At 34.9% G+C, this 21,560-nt stretch overlaps 1 protein-coding gene across 2 annotated transcripts in view; it reads left to right on the top strand.

Annotated features, from left to right (window-relative positions):
• MECOM (MDS1 and EVI1 complex locus) overlaps nt 1–21,560 on the top strand; it is a 282,160-nt gene that overhangs the window by 109,071 nt on the left and 151,529 nt on the right. For both annotated transcript variants that reach the window (XM_072408064.1, XM_072408063.1), the window contains exon 2: nt 18,476–18,816. In XM_072408064.1, the coding sequence (XP_072264165.1) occupies nt 18,476–18,816 (341 nt within the window). The remainder of the gene's footprint in view (nt 1–18,475; nt 18,817–21,560) is intronic.

The following is a 21,560-nucleotide window of genomic DNA, read 5'->3' as shown; positions in this document are numbered from 1 at the left end:
ATTCAATAGACCGGGTTTTACCTGTTTAAATGTCGATATAATAGGATTTATAGGATTTATACAGTCATAGAAACATTACAATAAAAATTAATATTATTTATTAGTGGCTTGCATAACATTTACAAGAATTGTTGTTATTAATAATTGTCTCTTGGTAAATATATGTTCACTTTTATAGTGGCATATATGTATGTGTGAATATATATATATATATATATATATATATATAGGTATAAATATCATTACAATATTATTAATGTGCCTAAAACAAACCTCAAAACAAATGCAAGCAAGGCAAAACATAATTTTAGAAAAAGGATGTCCAAATGCAAGGGCCACATGCTTATTGGAATTTTCACATAAACAGTAATTTTCAGACTTTTTGTGAACAATGCCTTCCTATATTTACTATTTGTTGTTGGAGTAAAAATAAAAATGTGTGCAGATATTGGAGTTTGACGACTGGAGTTGGACACCCTGTTTTAGGGTTCAGACTAGCAGTTTTTGCAGGCAGCTCCCGCCTGTTACTGCCCTTGAAATTCTAGTGCTTGACTGCTAATCTGAACTTTTAAAGTATGGGCAAGGCTGAGACACCGCTACCTGTCCTAATACAGAGTTCAATCATATATTTGTAGGATGTGTAATATATAAATATATATATCAATAAATGATTGCATAAACATCAACATGTACCTAGGTTTGACATTTATCAATGCTTAATTGGTTAATCTATATAAATCCTTTTCAAATATGGTCCATAGAAAGATTCAACACCTCCTATAAAGTATTTAGAGACCAAGAACCTCCTTAATGGGGAACAATCCCAAAGCATGTGACTCACAAATAAATAGGCTATGATCATATCTGTGTTTGTATTTTACTTCTGAAACCATGGTTTGGAAGATGCAGTTAATGATCCATGTCAAATTTTGGTTTTCTAGGCAGGCCTTTGACAAAAGGAAATATGTGCATGCTAAGTAGCATGATTACTTGGTCCCGAACATTTAAAGTCTGGGTGATCTGAGAACATATTAGACCCTTCCAAATACATAAATGGTAATCATTATCGACACTCCTAACTGGAGGTGCTAGAGTGCTAAACTTCAATTCAGTTTTTTCCAAGTTGCTAAGTTGTCCATAGTCAATGTGGACATCACTTGATATTATGTTAGTCTATTAAGGATTGTTGTCTTATCTGAAGTTTTCCCTTGAAAGGACATTAAAAGCAGATGTTGAAAATGTCTGTTCTTTTTGATAGAAATGTAGTGTCTTTAATTATTGTGTGTCGTTAATTAATGTGAATTAATATAAAAACACAAAAAAACCCTAATCCTGTTGTGTAAACTGCTAGTCCCATCAATCCCCAATGTAATAACAAGGCATGTCTAAAGTCCATCCTGTGTGATAACCATTGCTCCCTCCATGGACACAATGGAGAAAAAAAGCATATTCATGAAGTGACAAGGAGTGTGGTATGCACAGAAATGTCATATATAAAATAAATTTTGAAAAAAAGAAAAATAATGCAGCATTCACATCTAAGGGTTGTAAACTATAATATATTTGTTGTTGAGTTTAGATGCTCTTTAACTAAACACTTATATTGCTAAATATATAACCTCTCTTTCCTAAATCAATTCCCTGTGCACTCAACACCAAAGAAATAATGCTAAACAATGGCTACATTTACACGTTGCATTTTTTAGATCATTTGTTAATACTGTAAACAGACACTATGACAAATGTTCTGATTAAGTTATTAAATTATTGATCATTCTGCCTAATAAAAGATATTGTTGTATCTATCTAAAATATTGTAACAGCAAATACATATTCATGTGTAGACAAGAAAAATCAATGATAATATATTATATACTCTTATACCACTGGCAATCATCATAAGAGACACATTGCTGCAAATATCGAGCAGTCATTACATAAAGCAAGACAATACTTATTTAAACCCTTTATATTATTTACTGAAAAGAGATCCTGTTTGCAAATGAGTAAAAGGAAATATCCAAAAATGTGAATTTGTTAATGGATTTCTCTCTAGGTAGTAAAATGTCCTCTAAGTAGGCCTGAAATAATACATTTCTCCAAGACTGGAGAGGATAGAATATCATGGGAGAAGCTGGGTGATCCAGTAAACCTAGAATGGATCAGTTTAAGGATTAAAAACTTTAGCTACATCATAGTAATGATTTTAGGAAATTTATTTCAGATTTGCTGCATCACCTAGGTTTGCTCATCTTCTCCAGTCTTGGGGAGCTTTATTAAATAAAGCTCAGTGTATTATGCTTATGGATACCACTTATGGTGAGTATGGCTTCTGGTGAGCCTGGTATTATAAGGTACATGTAGAATACAGTGAATGAAACCTGGAAAGAGGTTTAACCTTTGAGAAGGGTGAACATCTTTGTACATTGCAACTAGATATGTATACCAATCACATAGCAGAAGCCCCTTTAAAGGGAATGTCCACTCATCTTGTCTTATAGTTTATGAAGCAACCAACAGAGGGTATCTTTTTACAGTCACCGGATAATTATGTATAGTTGGCAGCAGATATGGATACTTTGTGTACAGCTAAATGTTCTTTTTTTATTTAGTGGTGGAACTTATAACTGATCTGAACTAATCTTTTCTACCCTAAATGCCTACTAATTATTTATCATATATATGAATCAGTTTATTTACCAATCACAGAGCATGTGCTACGCTCCAGAAGGAATGATTCTGCAGTTGGCTCATATAGAAAAAAAAGTTTGTGGCCATCATTTTTTTTTCAAATTATAGTCATATGGGTAAACTAAACATATCTTTTTGAATTAAACCAAATGTATTAATAAGTGTAAATTTGATGACTATTCCTATTGATATTGGTGGTAAATGTGAGGAAAGCCGCCTCTTTTTCACTTCCACCTATATGCAAGGGACTCCTGGGCCTTATCATAAAATCCGCCCTGCTATTATCAAAGCTTATTCTCAATCATTTCTTCTTTTTTAGTAGTACCCTATTAGCAGAATAGGATATTTGACAAATTGACCTCTTGTATTATGTATGCCAATCTTCTTTTCATATGTAATATTCAGTTTCTTTGGAATCACTTGCATACTTGCCTGTGTATTTCTATATTTACAGACAAATTAATGTTTACTAAAGTGACCACTCATTTCAGTCTTGTAGGCTTTTATTACAAATAAACATTTTTTTATAATCAGGAATACACAAGAAATGGCAAATTATTTCACTGCCAATTAAAGGATGTTTGTGTAATCACAGACTGTGGCCATTTTTAAAGCCTGTCACTGACAGAAAACTGTAATGTATTACAAGAAAAAAGACTTCCCAGCAAAAAACTGCTGCTATGCAGAAATGCTCAGACTGATATGAGCACATGTTTGACAGTTTTCCTAAGGTAGGTTATTTTGGTAAAAACATATGTTTCCATTTTCACTAGCCAAGCTTCCATTCTGGTCCCCTGGCTCCTCCGGGGTCATAGCAACATTAAGGCTTTTGTCACTGTGATTAATAGCTCTTTAGATCATCTTTAATTCACTCTCTAATGACTGAGGGTCTTTTTGCTCTCCAAGTAATCTGGTGATGTATGAGCCAGCACAACACCTTGTGGCAGAGGTGAAAAACATTCTGGCGATGCAAATATTATCATGGGAACAAATGTTTTCCCTTTTAATAAAAATTAATGAATTCTGCCCAGGAGCAAGTATGGGAAAACATCAGGGTGGAAAATTCAGCACAAGTATGCCCTCAGTACTTTGTGCTATCGATTTGTCTTTTTTAAATAGACAATGATAATAGTGTGTATGCATGAATGAGTGCAACCAAGTACATTATGTTACCAATAAGTTCATAAAAAATATATTTCTAGGGATGCAGCACTATGAAGCTTATCTCTCTGGGATTTACATTATAATGGTCTATCCAGAGGGGTTTGGAATTTATTAGCATGGTGGAATTATAGATATAAGATTTATTAGGGATTGTATGACTTACTTTAACAATTGGTAATGTGTATACATACTTTACTGTCTTTGTTCCTTTTAAATTACAGCAAATAAAAACACTTAGAAGGAAATATATTGTATTTAATACCTATATATAATATTCTTCAACCTATGGCACAGAAGAACTACAAATCAAAGCATGCATTGCCAGCAACTGAGACCTATAGTCATTTGTTGACTAAATCGATAAAATATCAATATCGATAAATATAGATTTCAACTAATCGTACTTTGGCAACCACATTATTTAGTAATTTGTTTACTGGAATACCATGGAATGGTTAGGCTTTACTTTTATTATACTTGACAGCCTTTGGAAATGGGGAAGAGGAACAGCTTTTAGAACATAATATGTAGATAAGGACTCACATTTGGTCACACGGACCATTAAAAAACAACAATATTATTAATTAACTAAACTTTATATTAGTTGTTCAAACACAATCAATATTCATTTTTCAATTAGATAAATGCATTCCATGTGTACAAAAGGTGTTCTATATCTTATAGTTCATTTTCTCTTTAAAGCAGCCACAGCTTGAGTTGAAAAGTCTCACCTTGCCAGCATGCTGCAGAGTTGGACCTTTGCTCTCCCCCTACTAGGGGGAGAGCTCTGGCTCAGCAGGCACAAGAGCTTGCACGACACAGGATGTTTTACTCTGTGGCTGGGTATTCATATAAGAAACTAACTGAGACCTTTGATGCACACCTTGATGTACCTGGTATGTGATCTGCTGTTTGAATCCGGAAGTTTTCTTTTGGTTTGACCATTAACTGTAGCAAAAAACTAAATACATCTCAGTTAAAAATAGTGTCCAAGTCTACTGATAGGGCAGAAGGAACAGCAGTTCACTGATAAAGTTATACCTCTGCTCACTCAATAATTTCCTATGTTAACAAAATCACTGTCAACATGTGTGCAGTGCAGCAGAGATTAGCTGGCTCTTGGTGTTGGACCTTGGCACATTCAGGTTCTAAATGCAAGTAAAGATACTTTTAATGTTTTTTTTTATTAAAATACTAAACTGCTTTGGTTGTTGTAGCATATTTAAAGAAATAGTCTCTCTCTCTGGCAGTGCAATAAATAACAGTAAAGAATGGAGTTTAATATGTTGTATCCCCAATCAGATTTCAGTTTACTGACTCTTCAATCAGAATAAATAAAGAGGATTTTTTAGTAATTTATTTGAGTTAATATACTTTGCATATTCCTATTGCTTTTTTTTTCTTTTTACCAAATAGCCCTGAATTTGATTTTTATACACTTATTTTACTAATAAATACATGGATGATGATAAGATAAAAACATTGTATGTTGTCTAGAACACGTGCTATAATTTATTACCATGCACTTCCATCTACTCTCAAGTATTGGCTATATTATATTATTTATGAACGCCCTATCAATTCACATTTGTACATTCATAAATTTGTCTCATACAAAAAGGACAACTTTCAGTGACAATATAATGCCTTTCACATGCATGCTTCAAACAATACTGCAAAATCTGTTTGCCATAAGGGTTAGATGTGTTTTAATTTGATAATGCAGAATGTTATTTTTGTTATATTCTGATATCTTGAGCTCTTTCTTCACATAACAAGAAAGCGTTTACTCCTTGGCATACTGGTTTCTGTAATAGTTTCCAATACCAGCAATATCATTCTGATCTTGAAAGGAAGAATGGCAAACTTTTCTATTCAGTGTTTTACCTCTCTGCTGTGCTTATCTACAAAGCAGCATATTACAGAAGGTCTTAAATTCTATTTGTTGCTATTTTTTTCTGAGAGACACCCAAGGAGGGTAGCTAATTTGTTCTTCATTTATGCCAAGGACAAATAAAAAAGAATTGGTGAATTATATATTTAATTCTATTGTGTCTCCAAAGAGCACTTCCTTTTCCCAGAATTCAGCTACCAAATCTCCAAGTATACACTGTTTATTGTACTCTCTAGGGCCAGGCTATTGAATATAGAGTGTCTTTGCCATTTGATGTGGCTAAGGATAAAGTACAGGGTTGTTACAATGAACTGTAATGTCACATGGTACTGTGGATACGTCATTGGATAGAATTACACCACCACCAGGGCTCTGCACTTACTAATCATGATGGGATTTATGCAACAGTTAATAAATGGCTATATCTATATTTTAAGGATACATAATAGTACATTATCTTTACAATCAATGTGCAAATATATAAAGTATAGGCACTATTAACCAGGTAATTGACACTTTTCTTGGCAGCAATTAAAAGGGGAGAATTCACATGAGTGAAAAAGATTCAGGGGTTATGACACTGATTTTGATATGTCTTTTAAGCTGATTTATTTAAGACCGTATAATGTTATTGTGCATGCACAATGCTTTCATAATGAATCTGCAGAATTCTAGACAACACCCTAAAGTACCCTCAGTAATCCCCTTCCTCCTCTGTCTCAAATCCCATAGTACTTTTTTTTACATAGACCATGTATTGTGTATTTCCTCTTAGTCCCTTCAGTGGGCTAAACATACATATATGGTTCTTATACTCTGCAGACATGCTGTACTTTATAGTGTACAGGCAACAATTTATCTCTCCTATGTACAATCAGAACATTTCTCTCTCCTGTGTTACCACTTATATTTGGGCAAACCTAAAAGTTGATTCATACCTTCTTCCCTATGCTGAGCTAGTCTACCAAACCAGTTTATCACCAATAATTGTTATCAGTTCTCTTCCGTCACTGCTGACCGCTCAATATATCCAAAACCTTAGATTGTTTGTATTGTGTCTGTGTTTGCGTAGGCACATTGTTAGTACAGAGGGTACAACCCTGTAGTACCATCATTCATTGAGCATTAATATTTTGAGTTTTGGACAGAAACTACAACATGTAAGATAGAGCCCACATAGTTTCCTGATTGATGGACAACCAGAATCATCCAGCCTTTTCCTACCCAGTTTACCAGTCCAAGGCCCACTCCTTTCATGCAGGCATTATTACAGATTTCTGCTTTTCAGGAAGGTATGTAAACAGCCTGCTGCCCCTTTCCATTAGGTACAGTTACAAAATGATGATACCACTGGGTTTAAAATAAGAAACACAACTGTTCTGAACACAAACCCTTACCGCCAAAGGTGAGTAACTGGCCAAACCATAGCACTGTGTAAGCAATAACCCAGAGATTACCAGCATACCAGGATCTAGTTTACCTATGGTGTTGCTGGTATTTCCATGAAAAAAGAACACCTGGTGCCAGAAGCATATATTTAGGTTTCCTTTCCTAATTTGTACAGACAGAACTGACAGATTTTCTTTTCCCAGCAGATTTCTATTGACAAGCTAGTCCTATAGCTGTAAACAGGAACAGTGGTCCAAATAATTATGTTAAAAACTTTCACAATAAAATAAGGAGTTTGTTGCTGTTAGCCAGACGCTGGCCTTGGATGACTCTGGGCTTGGTGGTAAGGGCACATTGAGACAACTGCTTTTCTTTATCATGTGTCATGCCATATATCTGTAAAGCAGACAAAATATTTAATAAGTCACTAAAACCTAAAACAGAAAACTGTACATCATGGATGCACTTTACAAATATATGATTAACTATTTTAACCTCCATCGTAAGTCAACTAAAGCGACAATCTGCTCTAACATAAAGAAACAATGACAGCCATTGAACTTAAATATGTTTTTGTAAGTTTGAATGTAAAAGTCTTCATCTGTCAAAACTAAAAGGAGATATTTAATTTTTCACATAAAACATGCTATTTTTGGATCACATAAAAACCCAACACATTTAAACAAAGAGATTAAAATCATTAGCAGATTAACTGAATATGACAGCTTGATCAAATAAACGTATGTTGAATATTTCCGCAGGGTAGGTCTATCTGCAGCCAAACCAAATTTCTGCACTAGACATCCATTTTCTCCCTAGAAACATCCTATATGCATTAAGCCAAGTAATGACGTTACTCTAGACAAACAGCTTTTCAACTGATGTACCAACCTCAGACATTTCTGGCACTCCTCCCACCTCCTCCAACATGTTCTAGTAAATATGGATTCACTTCTTGGAATCATGCTGTGGGACTGTTTTGCATGTCTATAAAATCATGCACCATTTGCAGATGAAAGATTGGTTGACTATGAAAGTAAAAGATGACAAATTTTTAGACTGAAATACGAACATATCTGAAATGTGCAAACAGAAATTACAAGATAAAAAGTGGTCACAGGAATTCCTTTATAATAATTCCGATTATCCACATTTGAAAACTTGAACTTTTTTCTGCCTACAATAGGTACTTTTAAGGTCAAGCTGCATGCAGTCTTTTAGTGTTCTGAATTTCTACTAGAGTGAGTCAACAATTGGAAATATTATGTCTACAATCAAGTACAATGAAGAAAAAAAAGTATTTTTACTTTTTCTAAGGAGAAAATTCATCCCTTTGTTCACATTTCTTGTACTGCTAGGTATAGGTGTTTGTTATTACCTATGTTTTGTTTACAGAGATCAATAGTTGAAGCAAAAATTTACACACACACAAGTAAATTAGTTAGAGAAACCCATTTACGGAAAGATTACTCCCAAACTGAAGAAATTGTTAAACTCTCCCTATCTCCAATAGATAACAATGATTCTTCAGCATATTGCTAGTTATAGGTGTTCATTGTCCCTCAGGTATTTACTCAAACACTGCCCATTTGTTGGCAATATTAGCTTGTGTTGTTGACATTGCCTATGAATGTGCAACAAAGTATGGGTGGCATAAGTCAGCATTGGGTTCTTCACTGAAGAGCAGCATTGTAATACTAGCAAAATTGAAGAAAAATGTAAGTTATTATTGAATCCAGAACAAACGTATATGCCAAGTAAGAGAAGGGATACTTGCTAAGTGTTGACAGATTAATGTCTTTAGCAATGGCAGAAAGGCTAGCGGTTTTACTATTGCCTAGCAAAATTTGCTAACAGCAATGCAATGGTATTCTGGCACTCTAAAAGGATTAGTGGTCTGTTAATACAAATTTAAATGCCTTTCAATATTTTATTTAAAAAAGTTGAAAATATTTGGCTTTAAGTGGCTGATGTGGACATGTTCATCCCTAAGAAATAAACAGTGCATGCAATAGTAAATGCATTATATAACCAATGATGAAAAGAAAATACCTAGTTTGTTAGTTAGACATTACTGTGTACTGTGATAAAGGAGACCCTAATCATAGAGTCATAAATAATTAGGTTGAAAAGGAGCATCTTCCATAGCTCTTAGTAAATTACCTCATACAACCGATAAATAAAAAGGCATAGAAAAACATATCTTCCCGGACCCACAATCAGCTGGATAAATCATTACATCAACCTATACCCAGATTAGCCTTCGGTATTTCCACTAACAATAATAGTTGGAAGAAAATATCCCAATCGTTTTCAAAATAATTGTTGATCTTGCCACAACTTTATTAAGTGGGCATTCTAAAAAATAAAAATGAACTCCAGATAGTCCATCTGCTAAGTCTTCTAAATCTTTACCTTCAAAGGAGGCTCCTACTTCAAACGTCTTTGCCACTTGGCTCTCCAGTGATGAAATCCTCAAAAGATTATGGGGATGTGATCAAGAGGACACAGTCAGTCTACTTCTTGGCTGGAACCACTGATAGTGCCTTCCAGTGGTGGTGGTGGATATGGACAAGAAGAACAGAACTGGAAAAGTATAAAATAAAAAACAAACAGAGAAGAATGAAAGTTTGTTTTGCTTTTAACTGTAAGGAATTTCTTTCTGGGGGTATTCTGTAGACCAGAAATGGTTGTGTTGAAGAGATTTGCAAATTTTTCCTTTGTTTTTATTATTTTCCCCAGGCATACACTTTAAATTTAGATGGTTCAATAATAATGCAACAATGCCAAATACAGACAGGCCAAAGTGCAGCTTTGCTGCAAAAAAAAGTTTCAGTGAAGCTAGACCTTAAAAGTTTGCCACCAAATTCAGGTTTTCAGCAGGGGTTCCTGATAATTTACTGGGGCACTAGCCCTGATATCATGCTGTCAGATGCAAAACCTTGTTAATAATGTCTTAAGACATGATAGGTTCATCAGTTAAATAAAACTCTCTTTTGTGAAATAGCCAAGCCAAGTCAAATTAGTAGCTCAGCATGGGTTTTCCTAATCTCGTCTGGTACATTTGTCCGCATACTATTCTTCTGTTTTTTACTGAAAGGGCTTAAAGGGGTAGGGTCCTTTTTGTGAACATTCAAAAGAAAACATCCCAGTTAAAATAATACTACATTCATTGCTGAGAAGTTAGCAGTGACCTGTATTATCTAACAAGCACACAAAACACTTCTCAATATAATGAACTCTTAACAAGATAACATGCATCTTTGCAACTTGTCATAAGTAATTGCATTATGTAAGACAGTACACAATAATACAAGATATGTGATTCAAAATAAAAATGCACACACAATAAACATTCAATACAGGTCAAATTCAGCCTGAAAAAAACTACTTTGTATAGGGTATGCAGAGTATGCATATCTACACACTCTACAGCAACATTAGTAGTTGGAAAAGTCTTACCAAATTATTAGAAACTTTCACCCAAACTGCTGATGGTAGATGCGTGCTGTAGATTGACATATATATCCCTAATATTGTACAGGCTGATTGTAATAGGTTGGAGAATGTAATACCTAGAAATTATACGTTACATCACTACCCTAACCTGAGAAAGCAGGCAAAGCTTCACCCATTTATTTTTCTTATTTTCTCCTGCTGTAACAAGTGAAATATATTTTTCATGTGTTAAAGCCCATTTTAATGGCAAATCTAAAACTCTTCAGGCCTTCCTACCATCCCTGCTTTTGACCAACCCATAGGATCTTAATTTTACTTTGTGAATGAAGATTTACTTACCTAAACCCACATTTACCGGTCCCTAGATCGTGTCATTACTTTGGGTCTTCTGGTTGATTTAGAAAAGGGACCAGCTGCAGATACCCAACAAAAAGTGTTCATATCCTGCAGACAATGACACAACACCCAGTAGAAGGGTCCCACCGAATGTATATTATGTGGAGCATTGAGTCCTGACATTTATTCTATCAGATTTTTTATTTGGTCTGTGACCCCCACCGGGGAAATTTTTTCTTCTTTATGCCCCTAAAAGAAATGGGGGTCAGGGTTTCCACGACAAGAAAAATTTGAGACAGTAATAGAGGAAATTTCTTCAGTATGTATACAGACAGTAGAAAACCAGACTGTGTCTCTAATTTTTCCTGGTGGTCTTCTTAGGCCATTTTAGTGAATGTGAAAACACCAGAATTTATTTTCCATGGACTCCACTGATATTCATTTCTAGACCAGTTCAACCAAACAACCCTACAATCCTCCGGAGGCAAATTCTCGCAATAATAGTAGCCAATCAGAATTAATTCCACCAAAGTTAGACTAGTATGTTGGTTCTGTTTCAATGCCTAGTACTCTACTTTGCCCTTAGTGACTGTTTTTTTTAATTCAGTAGACCTGTTATGACAGAGAGGGCATGTTTTAATAAAACTCTCCAAGACTGGAGAAGAAATACTTTCATCAGTGAACCTGGAGGATCAAGCAAACCTGGAATGGATTCAGGATTGCAAACATTTGCTACAACAAAAATTGACTTGATCACGTAATAAAATGGGTTAATGTTTCTTGATATTCATAGTGCCCTTGTGCAGTAAAAACTCCATGACCTTGCAGTTTCTCCTCTTTCAAGTGATTATACTTTCCAGCTTTATAATGGAGCAAAAGCATTTGTGTCTCTACTGTACACAGCTAGATGCTGACATGTTAAGCATCTCCTGCGGTTTACAATAACTATTGGGGATGTGGACCCCCCTCTGTGTTCTCATTATGCCTAATAATGCCTTGTGGAAATGATTCTTCTAATCCTTTCTTCTGGTTTTGCTCAATCTCCAAAAACATTATAAAACCAATCCAATTAAAAGTCATTACCTCTTATGTCCAGTCTCCATTTAAAATCTTTATTTGAAAATTGTTATGGTTATATGTTGCAAGGACAGACGTTTCCAAAAGTTGTTGCTGATTTAATGGGGATAACACTGTATGAGCCTTATCAAATCATAACCTGATAATACAGACTGGTAGAATGAGGGTACCCAGAGAAGGGACGCCTGATTATGTCAGTGTATTTTTGGAACACTGAAACTTATCTGCTTTATTTTAAAATGCAAAGAAAAAAAAAACTTGGATCCCATGGATCAAATAAATGAATGTATTTTTATGGAAAAGTGCTAGCCATATTATTCCATAAGAAACTTGTTTCTAGTAATTGGTCAGCCATATGTAATGCCTTAATGTAGTTAGTTGATGGACATGGAATTGTGAATTTACACTTTAAAGCAGCAATAGTGGGATGGTATGTGCACATTTAAGAGACAGTTTATATTATAACACATGAAACAAATTTGCAACTTTACCAGATGTGAGCTCAAAATATTCATCCCAAAAATATGTTTTGCTTTGTAGTTTAAAATGAATTTGACATTATTTTAGTTATATTAATAAATACCTTTGTTGCAATGTAAAAGGTAAATGCATAGATTTAAGTAAGAAAACACTTGACACAGTTGCAACAAACATTTAAATATTAATAAAAAAAATCTGCTATATAAGATGTTCTGCCTTATCTATCTTATTGTCAGACATAATCCGATTTATAACATGCAGTTTATCCATAAAGTAAATAAGTTTACTCGATATGCATGGTCCCAAGGTTTTCGGCAATATTAAACTGTTATGGAGCTATATAAAAATCATGACTTTATATTGGCTTGAATAAGTTTCGGTAATCTTGCAAATAAACAATGCCGCCCAAGGTAAAATTTAAAATTCCTTCTACATATATATTTTTTATTGAAAACAAACTTTTCAAATCAGGTGATGTAATGGGTCGTTTAAATCTTGCTAAGAGCAATATGTTTTCGGGGAGCTGTGATTACAGTTAAGTCTAGCACATCAAGGCAGAAGCTGTGTTATCATAAATTTTATTATAAAAGATGATTCTGTTGAACTGCAAATACAGTCAGATTGACGGTGTAAACACAAAGCTTGGGTCTAAACCATTTTGAATTTGCATAAAATAGCAATTTATATGGCAAAATATGCGGAAACAGCTTTTCAGTAGCGTACGCTTATTAAGACAAGAAATCTGGTGCATATCAAATCCTTTAGACAGTGTGAGCCAATAAAAGTCTGCCGCTCGGAACTCAAATTTCTTACAGTTTTTATTGTACAGAGTTGTTGACATCTTCCAGAGACAATGTACTGTACTTTTTTTTATTAGCAACGCAAATATACTGAAAACCTTCATTCATGAAGTTTGGCAATTGGCCTGTAGCCACTTGGCACTAAGTAGCCAAAAAAAACATGTTTTTGTTTAGGAAATTTGTAAAAATTGTGCACAGTGGTCTACCATTTCTGGAACTGCCAATTTGATTGGCGGTATACAAATTCTATCTTGTACATAGGGATGAACAGTGTATTCCTGCAGCATTTATGACACAGTGGAAAGTATAAATCTGTGGTATGTGGAATTTCTGCAGAAAGACTGTTGAAAATCTACTATGTATACATTTCCACAGATATATGTCCAAATGGATTTACCCCATGCACTTTCACCCCTGACTAGCTTAAAATTTAATAAAATACACATCAACACAAGTTAGCGTATGTTGTTGCACTTTTTCAATGTGCGTCGAAATGCACTTTATGTTGAATGTAAGATTGGATTATATTGCTTGGTAATTTGTTCATGGGTTGATGACCAACGATGTTAACCTGTCGCACACCCACTGCTAAATGACATATTCCTGTGTACAATTTTGACCAAATTTTGTTAAGACCCAATTTGGCACTATTAAAGCAGTGCATAGGAGCTCTCATTTTAAAGTGTGGTTACATTTTAATGAAACCCATGCCCTATTTTTGTAATACAGATAAAAATTAACACAATGCATAGTTTTAGGACATCCCCCAAGTGTTTTTTTTAAAGTATTTCTGTTTTTCAATGCTGCTCTAAAGGGCAGTATTAAAAATGCATTAGTACATTTTCCCCATGCCAGTGGCCATTTCCCTATGACTTTTTTCTGACAGTCCTTGCATCAGTAACGTGAGCTCCTCTGGAAATTCAATGACATTCTTGGTCCTATCCAATTAAGTAAATGAAATAAAACTTTATGAATCACAGAGTTTTTATGTCACATTACATTATCCTAAGACACAAATATTACATAAAACCTGATTATTTCCCACATTTATCAAACCAGATATAAATTAGTAAATACATATATAAACAACAGTTCAATAATAGTTCCAAAAATATATATCTACTGAAAAATGTGATAATCCTTTCTAAAATCACCTTTGGTTTCACAAAATCACGCATCACACTAAACCCTTGTACCTACCTTCAGCTTTAGGACTAGCACTCACACCAACTAACCTATAAATAATATTAGGTAGGTCAAATGGTGTTTGAATAGGTCTCCCTTACTTGTCTTACTTGTGTCTGTCCTATGTTCCAGGTTGTCTGTCTAATCCATTCCTTTCTGACTATGTTGTGTAGCTGAGCTTTTTTAGGAAAAAGAGGCATTGTAAATACAGAAAAAAGGATAGAACACAAATTAGACACAGATTAGAAACAAAGAAATAAAAATAAAATGTCCCTGAAAATTAGTAACAAAGAAATACTAATAAAAAAACAAAACAAATGACAGTACTGCTAACATTGTGGTTAAAATATACAAAAATCAAAGTTATGTATGAGAAAGTGTATAACATATCATTATAGGATACAAAGTAGAATATGGGACAACTTTCCAAGGGCATGCTATACAAAGCAATCATAGGCTGAGCTTTGGCATTCACAAGTACCACAGTGACTCTTGGTTGTTCATTTACTACATATATACCTCCAATATTCAGAGCACTCTCAAAGGAAACCTCTATTGACCAAGCATGGGGACTGTCACTGTTGACCTCTTCTTTTAATTTTTTAGCTGTCATGATGGTGCAATGGCATCAGTATATCCATGTCACTGACCTGGAACACAATCACAGATAAGTATTTCCTACTTACTGCATACATGTTCTGGGTCAAATACTCTAAAAGTACCAATGATTTAACCAACCAGTCAACTGGCTTTTTTAGATGGATTGAACAGTGCTAGGCTACTTACAGTATTTTTCTTAGCACAGGCTTTCTTAAAACTTTTCTAAGTCAGTTCCTATTACAAACATATCACTTATCTGTTTCCAGACTAGGGAGCAATTATGCTCAAGAGGTGTGATAGTTGGATAATACCAGCACATGGCATAAAAATACAAGGACAAGCATACAGTGCAATAAAATCCTGAGACTGATAAGAACTAAGTTGTTGCACAGATGGGCTGGGTATGGAAAGCACCATGAAAAGGCAGAGAGGTTGAGTTAGTTTTGGCAGGATACTAATTCCTGCTCCACGTGGACATTTTCCTCTCAGTACAAACTGATCAGAGTATTCACTGGTATCCACCCAACTGCAATTAACCTTTACTATGTATTTTCCTTTGAAGCTTCTCTTGTTTATTTTTTAAGTAACACCAGTGAATATAATGGAAGGAAACCCATATAACTACTAGTAAATCTCTGACCAGACAGCCTTTGTGCACTGCAGGGGTTTGGCAATTCTCATATGATTCCATCCAAATGGTTTGGTAAATAATTTATAGCCACCTTCATCCTGCATTGCCTTATTGCCACTATGTATAAAAAATGTAGAAGCTCATAAATACCATTGGGGGTAATCAACTAATAAATCCAGATCCTCATCAGAGCACAACATAGGGACAGCAGCCAAAAATAACAAGAATGACTTTTGCTGTTTCACTACTCACTGAACACAGATCCTAATTTAGAACAATATTGTATTTATTTGATTTGCAGTTATTACCCAAATAATTATGTATTATTTTATGATGAAATTACATGTTTTGGAACTTGACTTATTTTTTATTGCTCCAATATATGTGTCTAGCTTCATGTGGCCTAAATAATATTTACAGGCCAAGCTTGTAAACACTCTCAGTATGAGTAGTTATACACTTACATAGCTCATTGCTGGTTAACCAGAAGATTGTTATCAGATCTGTTAAAGCAATAATGATCTGAGCAAAATGCCAAAAAATAAAGTTGGCTACAAAAACAAAAATAAACAAACATAAAAGGCAAATAAAGTAAATGATTATTTATTGGCTTATTCAGAAACACATAGATTTATTAGAGTATTCATCCTATTGTGCTACAGTATATGTAATATAGTGAAATGGTACACATGGCTGGTGTTTTTTTTGCATCATGAGAATGGTTTTTAGCTCTGCTGTACGTGCCCACAGTTTTTATTATTTCCTTACTCAGCACTTTCCAAAGTCCATAGTCATGTAACTAACTATCTCACGGGGGCTCACAATCTAATATCCCTAAAATAGGCAAATTTCATTAACACTGCCTAAGGTCAATTTTTTTTTGGGGGGGGGGGACAATTAACCTACCTGTGTGTTTTTGAGATGTGGGAGGAAACTGGAGTGCCCAGAGGAAACCCATGCAAACACAGTTCATTATACTTTTGCATTAAGGCGCCATAATATTTACATAACTACTCCCAAGAGCCAGACCACTGGAAGACTTCACTTGAAAGAAGTACTGGGGTCAATGATGTTTTGGAATTTATTTACAGCAGCCTGCCAACCCATAACACCAACTGTAATCTGCCTAGGTCCCTGGATCTACAAAAAGATATCTAATAAAACAGAAGTAAACATTTAATTATTTTGTTGAAAATGGGGTAAAGGAGGGAACAGGGAAGGCAAAATCTTAGCATTACACTTCAAAAATTCTGAATGTTTTTTGTACTTTTTTTTTACTACTTAGCCATCTTTTAAGCCACTAAAAAACACCATACACAGAAAGATGAAAAGAATTGTTAATCCTATTGTTGTTTTGGTACATTATAAATATAATTTGCAAATATTACAATTGTGCACAAACTAACATATGTTATGTTTTGTGGTCCTAGCAAAGATTTGTTCTTCTGTCCACATTGCAGGTTCTGTTTGACAGAACTATGAGTAGAAAATACCTTGCTGCATATAAGCATATGCTCCATTTCTGCTTTGGACCCCAGAACCCATTTCTGCTATTCACTTCATCCTATATCAGCATTCCATGTTTCAGTTAGCCGAAGACAGCTTGCATGCTACTGTCTATGAGAAATGTCCTTTTCTAGTTTCTACCAAAAATATGTAGTTTTGTTTTTTTGTGATACAAAGTAATGCAGGAAGCTGAATTTCATCCAGGGCCATAAAACAGATATATGTTGTCACTCTTGGAATTGGATTCCCTGTGCTCCTGTTTAAATTATGCATTAAGAGAGGCTGATGGTGTATCAGAGGTCAGGGGCTGGCTGAAGCAGCAGGGAAGAACAGATGAATCTTTACTGAGATCCTTAAGGTTCTACAGCAGTCTGGAGACTCAGAAATATGATTTATTAGTTGGGCTACACAGCGCATAGCTAGATTTGTCGATGGGTCCCATACAGGGTTGTAACACAATGTGATATGCATTCTTCATTTCTTCAGTAATGGGCAGTGTCATTGAGTAAGCCATAAAGGATATTACTGAACATTTTTCCTTCCCTGTCATTATATAACATACATCAGGAGTTTGTTCCTACCATAGTAAAATCACATAAAAATATTTTGTATGTCTCTGGAGTACAATGAATTACCATTTTTGCTGCTAAAACACTGGTCACTCATATTCTAAAGAGTATATGTTACTTATAGTGAAGACCCGCATTTTTGTTGCTAACCCCCAAGTTGCATGGTATGTGTGTCAGAGTAGTCGGAAGGAATTTATAAACTTTTTTTTATGGGGGGAAGGGGGTATGTAGGATACCTTAGAATGGTTTTTAAAGTGGAGTGCCAGTCAAATTTTGAATTGTGATTGCAAGGTATTGTATTGTTTTACATTGGAAAGAGTCACCCGTACTACCTGACCATTGTCACCAGAAAGTGAAGTGAAGTCACTGGTGAATTCAAAGTCAACCATAGGTACATTGAGGCATTTAGCTTCTGCATCTGGGCAAGCTTGTGGCTATTATTCTAGGCACTCAAAACATAGTATGTGGCTTAGCATATTTTGATGCCCCATTAAAACCATTTATATAGTGCTGCAATTGTAAAAATATAGTTTGTTCCAGTACTAATAAATGTTATTCATATTAGCAAGTTGATTTTTATGGGCTTAGCACATTCTGTTGGACCATAAAATACAGAGGCAAATATTAATATATTGTAATGTAGTGTTACCATTATAAAGCTAAAGCAGCACGTTTTATGTCTCCGTGTGTATAGGTGATGATGTTTCCACTGAAAAATTCCCTGAGATCACAGTTGGAGAGATTTCACCTGTTGATGATGGCATTGGCACCACATCAGGATCGAATTTTCCAGATATGTACTCTCCAGCTTCTTCTAGTGATGATTTCACACCTAATGAAGGATCACCATACAGGGCCCCCATATATATCCCAGATGACATCCCAATACCTCCCGAGTTTGAGCTTCGTGAATCAAGCATTCCTGGGGCAGGACTGGGAATATGGACAAAAGTTAAAATATCCACCGGAGAAAAATTTGGACCCTTCGAAGGAGAGCAGTGTGTGAGTCTTGAAAATCCTCAGTTTGGCTGGGAGGTAGGTAACGTCATGTATAATTAATTTTATATCCCAATGTGCCACATTAACTTAATAAAAAGTGTGGTTTGAGATCTATATTTGGTGCATTGAATGTTTAATGGAGATACAGCTCCATCACAAATAAAACAATATTGGAGGTAACGTAAAAAGTACAGTTTTATTTAAAAATGTACTGACATTTATAGCAAGCTTTACTTTACACATCTCTCTGGAGGTATCACAAACACTGTTGCTGAAATTTTCACAATTAATGATAGTTTGCAAAAAGGATGACATCAGTAAAAAAATTAAGGGTTTGTTTATAAAGCAGTTGTAAGCTTCACCACAACCATAACACTAATTTGCACGTTTAAAAGCAATGTCCTTTACATGTGTGCTCTGCACTTTGCCAGAATAATTGGGCCTGATTTATTAAAGCTCCTCAAGACTGGAAAGGATATGCTTTCATAAGTGAAGCTGGGTGATCTAGCAAACCTGGAATGGATCTGATCCAGGAATGAAAACATTTGCTAACAATAGCAATTAATCCATTCCAGGTTTGCTGGATCACCCAGCTTCACTGATGAAAGTGTATCTTTCCAGCCTTGGAGAGCTTTAATAAATCTCCCACAATGACTCAAGGAGTAATAAAAAAAAAAAACAAGCTCAAGCTTCACTGTATTCTAGCTCTGTAATTGGAGGAGAGTGTGACCTGTTGAAAGTACTTAAGCATCTCTCCTCCAATTAATGACCTATTTCTGTTTCATTCAGCAGAAAGGACTTTGCTGTCTGAACATTGAAGGCCAACTTTTATGAATTATTAAAGAGCAAGAGAAAAGTAGGGTTTTTGGCAAAGTAAAATATTGTATTAAATGATCAGTCTCATTATAAATTATAAAACATTCTTATCAAATGGACCACCATAAACTTGTGGTCTTTGCAATTTAGGCCCAAGGGGGCACTATACAGTAGTAATCTAGCATTGTACAAAATGCATACAGCCATGTATAAGACTTGTAGGAAAGTATTTTTTCCATGTAGACCATTGTACCCAACGCGTTTCGCCCTATAAGCTTCTTCAGGGGTAGCTTGCATCCGTAAAATGTTATACAAGCAGGTAATATAATCTATGGTTACGTTAGAGTAATATTCATATTTATGTAAAAATAAACAGAAGCAATGCATTTAAATATTGTATGAAAAAAGAATGATATATGATGTTTTGTTAAATGAGACTTATCATTTAATACAATATTTTACTTTGCAAAAAAACCCTACTTTTCTCTGGCTCTTTATTAATCTACAATACTTAGGGTTGGCAAACTAATCCTTTAGGCCAAAAAAACTTCAAACACCACAAATCCATATCAACTTTTATAAATGGAATAATGGTTCATATAGATACAGGTAAATGGATAAAAAAAGGGAAAGGTTAGGCACAATTCTAAGGGGAAAGCAGTGAATCTGGCATTCACTGAAACATTTCTTGGTTGATAAATATCGGCATTGACCTAGGAATTTTTCCATCAGGAAATATTTCTGTGGATATCAGATTCACAGCTTTATAAATAGACCGTCAAGTTTCTAATGTGAATCATGTTCCTGAAGGGGAGGTTCACCTGTATTGTCCTGGGGACTATTGTCACTGAGACAGAAAGTAAGTGGTAATCTATAATTTAGAAACATTTATGCTAGCAAGAGGTGAGGGAAACTCCCGAAAAAGTGTTCTGGTGGCAACTATCGAAGATCAGATATCCCTCTATTTTCTGTTACATCTTAAAGGAAAGAAAATAAAGTAAAATCTCCTATGCAGAACACTCATATGCATGGGTTCTCACCTTTCCCTAATCCATCTAAAATGGAGAAAAGTTTTGACATTCATATACATACTGGGCATTGATTTTGCCCAGAAGGTGGACTGTGGGGTTCTCCCAGGTAAACTGGTTCTGGCTATTAGAATATTAATAGTTGTCAATTGGGATTTTTATAATTACACATATAATTATCAGACATGAAAACATAAACACAGGAGCATACAGAGCACCACATTTTCCTTTTCACATTATGAATTAGAAAAAGATGATATTAAAGATGAGGACATTTACTGTCCTTGTGCTCTAACCTTATGGTCACTGAACCTTTCCCAGGTCACTATAAGGATGTAATACCCAGAATTGTGGTTACAAATGCACACCTTGGTGCCGCACAGTCTGGTGACCTATTTAGTTACCTTGGGCAACCTTAACTTGTTGGTATGTTCTTTTTGTAAACCCTTCAGTAATTTTGCTAACTGATGCATAAAAACACTGTCGATGCATTCAGTCCAGCGCCTAGCTTCAGTTTCAGCTGTTCAGTCAGCTATTGGTAAGAGAAACACACAAGAATGAGCGCAAGTCATGTTTCACAAACATTTGGATGTCTGCAATTAGCAGACCACTCTGCATTTAAACAGTTTGTTTAGGAAGCTGCTGAATAAGTATTTTGTACATTTTTATATTGATGTGTTTGTTGTTTCCCAATCTGCAGCCTAAACAGTTGCCTGATAGTTATGCTTATTTTTTTAGCAAAAATGTTTTTTTATTTAAGTAATTTAACTGCTTGTATATTTTCATAAGGTCCCCTGTATCTATATATAGCCACTGATGCCAGATGGGGGAATTCTTTTCAGGCTACAAGTACCTGTAAATATATGACAAAATCACTGGTCCAGCCATTTTCAGTAATTAGGACTGGGATACCAACATTTATAGATAATTTCATCA

Source organism: Pyxicephalus adspersus, chromosome 4, assembly GCF_032062135.1.
Source record: "Pyxicephalus adspersus chromosome 4, UCB_Pads_2.0, whole genome shotgun sequence".
Lineage (NCBI taxonomy): Eukaryota > Metazoa > Chordata > Amphibia > Anura > Pyxicephalidae > Pyxicephalus > Pyxicephalus adspersus.
This window is presented reverse-complemented; position numbering and strand designations above follow the sequence as displayed.